This window comes from Staurois parvus, unplaced genomic scaffold, assembly GCF_062004578.1.
Source record: "Staurois parvus isolate SC_StPar_1 unplaced genomic scaffold, SC_StPar_1.0 ptg000090l, whole genome shotgun sequence".
NCBI classification, from domain to species: Eukaryota; Metazoa; Chordata; class Amphibia; order Anura; family Ranidae; genus Staurois; species Staurois parvus.
The window spans coordinates 24,299,824-24,309,676 of NW_028317886.1; the positions used below are offsets into that span (position 1 = coordinate 24,299,824).

A 9,853-nucleotide genomic window follows, 5' to 3' on the forward strand; every position below is an offset into this window, starting at 1 on the left:
AACTGCCTATAGAAAGAGTATACTGTGGGGGTTATTTACTAAAACTAGCGATCGGGACCTTTCCGTGAGGCACCAGTAGACGTGCCAGGAGCGTGCTCTCGGCACATCCTTTGTTTACATTGGGTACGCAAATATGAGGCCCCTTGGCACCAAGGTTTAGCCGCTGTGAGGCCACATAATTGCGTACACTCTGCGCCAGGGAGTTAAGAACAGAAATTGCCCAAATATCACAACATAATGCTAATACACGAATTACAATACAAAAAAAGGAAAAGGCTCACAAAAGAAACATGTATATGTAACTATAGTTTATTCAGTATCAGCTTGAACAGAATGAAAATGTTTTATGCAACCATCAGTTACTATTATATTATAAAAAGAAAAAATATATACTTATTTCTCCAACCATAACAAAAACATCATAACAAAATTAATTTGGAAGTTGCTCTTCCACATCCTGGACAGCTGGGCTTGTCAAATATATTAAACAAAAAAAAAAAAAAAAAAAAACGGATTTACATTCTTCTCTTCTGTGTACTTATATATAAAACTGTAAAGGAAAAAAACTCCAATGAACATGGGTAAGCAAAAATACACATACACTACTAAATATATAACTATAAAGCAACAACATTGTTTTGCATAAGGACCCCACATTTTGTAGTAGCTAGTAATAGTTGATCACATTCAAATGCAATTGTCCAGTTGAATGTGACTTAGTACTACTAGCCATACCTGAATAAAATGAGAACCTTTACAGACATTTTGTAGTGTTACACGCATGAATTATTATTGGTTTAATTGTTTTAATTTTCTGTCCAATTCATTAGTAATAATGAAACGAAACTGCAACGTTTCAGAGGGTTCTCTCAGATAGATATGTCATTTTAATTGTAATTTCAAGTGGTTATAAAGGCTCAATGTCTTTTACCTTCATACATTCTTTACATGAAGGTAAAAAACCTTCTGCACCCCCATCCCCCCCAACACTTACCTGAGCCCTATCCCGATCCAGTGATGTCCACGACAGCTTTGGCTCTCCAGGGACTCTCACTCCTGATTGGCTGAGGCAGCAGCGGAAGCCATTGGCTTCCGCTGCTGTCAATCACAGCCAGTGAGCCAATCAGGAGAGGGAGGGGGTGGGGCACACAGGGATCTGTGTGTGAATGGATACGAGTCTGCTCGGGTGCCCCTATAGCAAGCTACTTGCTATGGGGGAACCCAACAGGAGGGAGGGGCCAGAAGCGCTGGAGTGGGACCCAAGAAAAGGATCAGGGGTGCTCTGTGCAAAACCACGGCACACAGCTTATAAGTATTACATTTTTGTTATTTAAAAAAAAAAAAATGAAAATGCTGTTCTCCCACCGCAAAACACAGGCAGTGCTGTTTAGGTGGAAAAATGGGGATTTGGGAAGTAGGCATCCTTAATGCCCAGGAAGCCCCCCTGATGGAAAAAAAACACTGAATTACAGATTTCAGTTTATATCTCTCTGCTCCGAATCAGAGCTACAGAATGCTTAACAGGTCCCCAACTCACTCCACTGTCAAGGGCAACTTTAGATACAGCAGACATCCACGGTCCCCGCACTCAATAGGGTGTTAGGAACCAAGCCTGTTTGGTCACATGACCACCAAATAAAACTGTCATTTATGGTTAATTGTAACCATTATATTTTTTTTAATTTTGACCAGTGTTGGAAACCTGCATGAAATGCACATTAGAAAAAAATAAACTTTCTAAATTAGATCTACATGTTACAGAATCTTCTTTCAAAAAAGAATATATTTTAAAAGGATAATAAAACCCAAGAAAACAAAAAAAATGTATTATATATCTTTTAGCGTGTCAACTCCTACTAGCAGGGCCCTCAGAATCCTCTTGTACAAAATTGCATTGTAACTGTACTGTCTGCTTTTATTTAGTAAAGTACTGTGGAAACTGTTGACACTACATGAATCCTGTGTAATAATATAAAAGCTTACTAGTCCTAACATGTGGTGGTTGCAATAATTCTCTTTAGGACTGAACTTTTTCATTAAAAGAAGCATGGGGTTTGTTTTACTCCCCAAATTATACTTACCTAGGTGGATGCAGCATTGGTCCAATGCTGCATCTGTCCCTTACTGGCTCGAAGTGTGAGAACTCAGCAATCACATAACCGCCAATCCCTGAGTTCTCACTGCTGCTCTGAGCAGAAAGCAGTGACTGCCAGGGGTGGATCTATCAATCATCTTCCCGTCCTCCATGCTTAGATCCTGTTTCATTCATAGAAGCTTTAGTACGACTTCTATGAATGAACAGCTGGGCAGAAAAGGATGGGCATAGCCAGGCTCTCTTTTGGCTGCATTTAGGCATTAAATATAAGAATGATGTGGTCAGCTTTGGTCAGTTTGTCTGTAAAGGTGAACCCGTAAAGTCTGTGTGTAATTGCCCCAAATGCTCAGGTTTATATTTGCAAAGTACTTCAAACTAACAAAGCTACAAACTACTACCTTTCACAGCATACTCTAATTTTAAATGTTTTTTAATTGGTAGGAACTACATATATATTTCCAAAATGCTTTACAAGTCATCATATCTTGATTTACCATTATTTCCACGGATAAATGCATCTCCATATTTGTTCTTCAGCTGCCCATTTACATATTCTTCTGTCTGTTCTAAAGCAATGTTCATGTACCCATCTAAGCAAGCCAATACCCCTGTAAATTGGGAAAGAAAAGAACCTGAATTGTATACCTACAAGTTCATACTGATCTCAAGCTACAATACAAGATATTTTACACGGCAGCATTTTTCTTTAACCTTCATCTCTTGTGAAACAGATCTAAATGATTTAAAAGAAGAATGGTCACATTCTGTTTTACATTCTAACTGCTTTACAATTAGAATGTGTTTAGTAGCAGAAGCTAAGCAGGTATGGTCTATCTGCCATACAGATCTATATACAGCATGTAGATCTTGCAAATATCTGATGTACCCTCTTAGATTGTAAGCTCCAAGGAGCAGGGCCCTCCTAACCCTCCTGTATTGAACTGTATTGTCTCCCGTTATATTGTAAAGCGCAGAGCAAACTGTTGGCGCTATATAAATCCTGTATAATAATAATACTTACAATTGTCTAGATTCAGAACATTAAGGTCTCACGTACACAGGCAGTTACACGGTCAAGTCTTAAAATGTCAACTTTCTGCCACTTTCCTAGACCTGGGGAGCTGCAGTGCCGCGTACAGCCTCTCATACATGTGAATGGCTGTACACAGCCAGCTGATTGTGAATGTTGATGGCTACTGCATTGGATTGAAATCGGGGAAATGTGCTGGTCGCACATGCGTGGGTAAAGCCATTGGCGTTTTCAAGTAGCCGACCACATACAGTCATTTACTTGTATGGGAGGCTGTCCGCTGCTCCCCGGGAGTAGAAAAACACGGTAAATTTCACACCACAAAACTCACTGCTCTACAGTGGCCTGTGGGAGGAGTCAGATCATTGCATTAATGTCTACCCAACATTGACAGCAGACATCATACCCATCTAAACAAATACACACAGGTTTACCTAAATATGAACAGTACAAGACAGCAAACTTACTATATTTCCAGTACAGATCACACTGCACAGCATAAGACACTAGTATGAGTTCCCCTTACTGCTCATGTATAAGTGGATATGGTAAGAAGGGAGTAAAGGAATGAAAGTCCTCCAATCACATCACTGAGCATCTGCAGACAGACGTGTGCCTGCTGCAATGGCCTTCACTAAAAACTCTCGGAAAGCACACAGTGGAGGAGGAAAGGGGAAAAGCAGTACAGTTTTCCAGCAGAGCCAGAAGGACCATAAACAAGTCAGGCTGGAGTTTTTCAACTAAACTATTTTTTTTTTCTCAACCCTGTCCTGCGACTCCCAACTGCCCTTCCCCCATACAACTCTGCATGTTTATTCTATCACCTCCTCCAAAGATAACTTTAGGTTTACACTTGCTGGGCTTAGCTTTTTGGTTTCCCTTAACAAACAGCTGTAGTTATGGGAGCTGGCTGTACAGAATAATGCACCAATCCAAGGACAAGACTAGCTTTTGATTACTTTCAATGTCAGAGGGGGTGCATTGCTAGTTCTGACCCTAATCTTAGTGGAGTGTTAAAGATTTTTCCTTCATTTTAAAATGAAAACTTTACAGAGCTCCACTTTTTCATTCAGCAATGGCTATAGAGCATCTGGTCACTCTACTCGCTTTTGTTAGTAATCTGGTGCTCTATGAACCAGACCTGTTCACCAGCTTCTAATTCATGATATGCATTTCCAAACACGCCCAGTTTAAGCTCTTTGTAAAGACCTCCATGAATACATTGGATTATACAGGATAACTGAAATTTTGACAACTACAATGTAACCTGGCTGTCAAATTACCTGAAATGCCTCTTGAAAAGCTAAATATTTTAATCTGATAATGGTCAACTATACTAGAATACAAAACAGAAAGACTACAGTGTTCTCTTCACACGTAGGGGAGGTAACAGTGGGTAGCCGGTTGTTAGTAGGGTAGAAGTTTGAATTCTTTTTAACCCTTTTGCCGACAGGTCAGTACACTGTATGGACCTGACAGCAGGGGGTTTTATCCAGTCACAATCCAGTGGCTGCAGTGCCTGTGTATAAAACTGACAGGCAAACTCCTGCCTGTCAGATGAAAGCAGTCAGGCGACTCTGCTGCAACCGATTGCTTCCACAGTTACTGGTTCCAGTGTCTCCCCCCACCCAAAAAGGCACGCTACCACCATGTACCTAGGCTCTGCTTGCCAATCTGTGTGACGTGGAAAGCTACGTCCATGACCTGGAAGCATGTCTTAATAAAGAGAACCTGTCACCAAAAAAAATCACACAAAAGGACTTTTATGTCCCCTTTGTGATGAAAAAAATAAATTAAAAAAGGAAAAAAAAAAAAGTTTTGTTCTTTTTTACAAAAAAATAAATAAAAAAAAAAAAAGTTACACCCAAGCACATAGCACACCCCCACCCCCCTTACAAACGTGTACATACACGTCTGGGCGCCTACATGTGAAAATGTTGATTGCAATGATAGACATGTTACATATCGCCGTGCACGCCGGAGTGAGAGCAATAATTCCAGCCCCAGACCTCCTCTGTAACACTAAACTGATGACCTATAGGGGCTTTTAAAGTCTTGTCTATAGAAAATATAGGGTACTGAAGTGTGACGCAATTTCATAGGTGCACACAAATTTAAGGTTTGGCATGTTGGGTATCTATTTACGTGGCACAACCTCATCTTTTATATTTTACCAAAAATTTGGTTAATTTATTGCGTTTATTTTATTGCAAAATTATGTGTTTCCTAGACCTTCGCAATAATATCATGTGATACATAAAACTGGAACTACCACTGTTTCTCTAGGGTATCTGCTTTCAGTAAATATATATTTTGAGGGTTTTGTGTAATCTTCAGGCCTAAAATTGTTTTTTAAACACGTGTGCAAAAAAATGCAAATACAGCTCTGGATAAACTGTTAAAAATATATCCATGTTAACTGACAATATTTTATTTATTTATTAATTTTTTTAATACAGGTATCTCTGCTGATCACAAGACGTCTACACTGAATTTCTACCAGCAAGCCTAGGTTAAAGGTTCCTAATCTACATAACAGTAGTTTGACAATAAAACAATCAATAAAACATGCAGTCACAAATACATCTAAAACCATTATTAGTTAGTTACCTCGATAGTCAACTCCAGAATTAAGTTTCACGACAACAGGTCGTCCAATAATCTGCTTCAAAAAGTCACTAGGAGTTTGCTTTCGTAGACTCATTCTGATAGTTCCTGAAGGCAAGAAAATAACTTTATAGCTTGTCAGTAAAATCTAGAGGTCTTTAAAAACTCTCCAACAGAGGCTGCAAATATACAAGCAACTTGTCACACCAGTAGTATTCCTTTTCCACAGTGCAAGGATTTGTAAATCTTTCATCAAGACCTGTAAAACAGACTGTACCCCGAAGATTTCCCAGCACTTACCTTTGAGGACCACCAAGGGTGAAGGAATAGTATATGAACTACTCTGACAATGTTACTAGTCAATTAGAAGCCCCAGTTATTACACATGAAGCAATACAACAAAATATTTGGATCTAATATATCAGTTTTTGTTACAGCTTGAGCAGTTTTTCATCTTTACAATCCTTCAGTGGAGATGCTGATTAAGTAAATGTCTGCATTTTCCACATATCCAATTTGCGCTTGAGCACTGATGTACTCATTAACCCTTTAACACCAGCGCCTCCTGACGAGGGCGGACTGACAACTCATGGGGCCCCTGTGTCCCTGCCCAAACTCAAAAAAGCCTATGAAAAGGTACCAGGGGCATCTCATGGGGCCCCCTACTGACCTCGGGCAATGCCCGAGTTTCCAAATGGTCAGTCCGCAACTGCACCGGACTCTTTAAGGGGTGTCTAATGCCAGGAGATTGGGTGGGGCTTTGATCATGTGCCTGCCATGAATGGCTGTCACAGAGAACACATGAATGGAAAGCTCCTGATCGCAAGTAGAGATTGGAAGCTTTCCCTTAGCCACATGCTCTCAATACAGCTGTGTTTACATTTTGGTACACATATGTGGCCTCCGGGCATTAAGGCCCTCCCGCTGAGAGGCCATATATATGTGTACTGTTGGCATTAACAGGTTAACAACATTCTAAAATAATTTTAAATTATTCTTACCTGCGACAAGTCCTGGAAAACATTCACTGTCCTGGAAGCTAAGGCTGCATTGATTATAACCACACTTGAACAACTGTGAATAAGTTTCAAGTTTTCACCAAAAGCTGCCTAAGGCTCCGTTCACACTTGTGCAAATCCAAAGTTGCACGATTTCCTGTGTGACTTTGGAGTGCAACTTTACACACTATGGCATTTAACCTCTTGCCTACAGGGCACTTTTACCCCATTCCTGCCCAGGCCAATTTTCAGATTTCAGCACTGTTGTATTTTGAATGCCAATTGCGCGGTCATGCAACACTGTACTCATATGACATTTTTATAATTTTCTTCACACAAATAGAGCTTTCTTTTGGTGGTATTTAATCGCCACTGGGATTTTTTTTTGCAATATAAATTAAAACAAAAATAAATAAAAAGTTTTGTTTCTATTATAAAATTTTACAAACAGGTAAATTTTCTTCTTCACTGATGTGTATTGGTGAGGCTGCACGGATAGAGAGCACTGATGGGAATTGATTATGCAGCACTTATGGGCACTTTTGGGGCTGCCCTGATTACCAGTGCAGATGTCCTCTGTGACACTTGCTGATTATCAGCAGTACTTTCCTCACGCTGTGACAGCTTGAGAAAAGTGCTGCTGATAACCAGCAACTGTATTTACTTTGTGATCAGCTGTGTCAATGGACAACTGATCATGTGGTAAAAGGCCGCTGTGATTGGACTTTTACCTTATGCGAATCACACACAGTGCCAGGTGTGCGCTACTGGGGGTGCATTCTGGGAGGACATCATATGATGCCCTCCCAGAACTGGACAACCGCACTGTAGCCATCATTCGGGTATAGCACGGTTGTAAAGTGGTTAAGTTGCATCAAAGTAGTGCAGGAACCTTTTCAAAGTCGCATAGATTTGAATGGGTGCCATTGAAAGCAATGGGCTGTGATTTGATGTGTGACTTTACATATCCACAGTCGAACAACTGTGAATGGAGTCTTAAAGGAGATGTATAGGGCTAATAAAAAAAAAACAAAAAAAACACAAATATACATACTTACCTCACTGCTGCAGCGTCAGTGTGATGCTGCAGCTGTCTCGTGTTGGCTCTAAGAGCAAGAATGATCATGACTGCTGATTGCTCAGCTGTCAAAATCAGAGACTGACAGTCACTGCTGTGCCCCGCCAGCCCCAGGCTGGAGGGATTGCAGGCACAGCTGGCATTGGCTCTCAGCCACGTGCTGAGAGCAGTAACTACCTGTCAATCAGCTGGGTGAATCCTGACAATATGGTCGGGATCCTTCTAGAGCATGGACTGGCTCTGTGATGTCAATTTAGCCTGCTGCCATCTGATTCTGGGTAACAGGAGAGCAAAAGTAATGAACCTCTGTGACCTGCAAGACAAGTATGGCCAAAAAACAGCTTTTAAAGTTGACCTTAACACAAATCTACCAGTTTACATGATTGAAATCGTGTAATCGCTCAGCTCTCAGACTTGCAGGTGGTGGGGGACGGATGCTGCATAAATCTAGGTGTGTAGGTGAGGGGTTTTTATAATTCTCTAACTTCTCTTTTAAAGGAGGGGAGAATTACTATGATGTAATCAGATTTGGGAGTGACTGGCTCTATTCATCCTCAGGTCAGGTGTTACCAGTATAAAAACAGAGACAGGAAAAGCAACAAACTGAAACTTTATTGACACCTCCTCCAAAACACAACTGAAAGGATCTCTGTCTATGGGGGGGGGGGGGGGATCTACAACTGGAGAGTGCAATATCTGGTGCAGCTGTGCACGGCAGCCAATCAGCTTCTGATGTCAGCTTGACCAATAAACTGATTGGTTCCTATGCAGAGCCGCAGCACACTGTGCACCCTCCAGTTGCGTCCTTTGTACAAGAAATGGAAGGCATGTCCCTAACAGGGTCAGCGGTGTCCATTATTCCCACAGCCTATCATACAAATCAGGTTCACGCTCTCCTGAATGAAGTCCTAGATTTTAGACTGCTAGACACATCCCTACGCTGAAGAGCCCGGTTGTCCTGTGAATCCTTTCTCAGAACACGCTTCTTCTACGTGTTACCTGTGCTTTCCTACCTTTTCTCAATGGACAATTTGGCGCTCGCTTTCCTCTTATTGCCTTCAGAATCTGAAGCCGCGTTAGTCCCGCCTTTTCCGTCTAAGTCACGTCCTGATTAATGGCGCGCATGTGCAATAGAGACAGATTCCTCATCGGCCATTTAGGTTTAGTCGTCTTCCCAGAGTTCTCGGCGGCGCATGCACGATGACAACATAGAGTCAGGCGGCCATCTTTGAATTGGGCCACCAATCACTGAAGCCCAGGGGTGTGTTCTTTTGGTACCTGGCAACTTGATTTAAAGGCGAATTCCAGGAAAAGGATAAATGCTTCCTTACCCCGCACTATAAGGGTTAAGGGCTCGTTCACACTTCACTTTATTTCTAACTCTTGCCAAACGGCCCTATAGTGTTTGGGAAGCGGTTTCAACGCTCCTAAATGCTCCCAAAACGCCCTATGCGTGGTTTTGAGGCGGTTGATAGGCGTTTGCCAAGCATTAAAACTGCACCACAAACTCCTATAATGAAGTTAAATGGTATTAACGCATAGCAACCGCGTCGCAACCACCTCGCAAACCCCTGCCAGGCGTTTGTGGAGCGGTACCATAGACTTGAATGGGAGGCTTCAATTCCTCCTGACTCCACACAAGGCATCAGTTTTGCCACAACGCGATGCTAAAGTCCTGTGCAGAATTTTCATAGGTGTTTGAGAAGCGTTAAAAACACTTCACAAACGCCTGCTGACAATGCTAGTGTGAACGTAGCCTAAATGGTTGATTAGGTCTATAGTTCTGCAAAAAGCGCTATTACTTACCCCAGGTTCACACCTAAGCTTTTTCCACAGCATTTTGCAGAAACGCACTACGGTCCATTTAACATGATTTCCTATGGGAAACTTTCACATCTCCGCGTTTTCACCAGGTGCATTTTTTTGGAAAGGGTCGGGAAATTTTTTTTTAATGCAAAAAGTTGCGTTTTTGGTTTTATAGACTTCAATGGAAACACTGCAGAAAGCATGTTGTGCATTTTTTGCCACGTTTTGCATTTTCTGCC

General features: G+C 41.4%; 1 protein-coding gene across 1 annotated transcript; it reads right to left on the bottom strand.

The window, feature by feature from the left end:
• Window positions 1-293: 293 nt before the first annotated feature.
• LSM6 (LSM6 homolog, U6 small nuclear RNA and mRNA degradation associated) lies at window positions 294-8,968 on the bottom strand. The gene is made up of 4 exons (XM_089670486.1): window positions 8,822-8,968; window positions 5,736-5,840; window positions 2,590-2,703; window positions 294-550 (listed from the first exon to the last, which is right to left on the bottom strand). Exons 2-4 carry the CDS (start codon window positions 5,827-5,829, stop codon window positions 516-518), a joined length of 243 nt encoding a protein of 80 aa, XP_089526612.1. The 5' UTR covers window positions 5,830-5,840; window positions 8,822-8,968; the 3' UTR covers window positions 294-515.
• Between the last annotated feature and the right edge of the window lie 885 nt (window positions 8,969-9,853).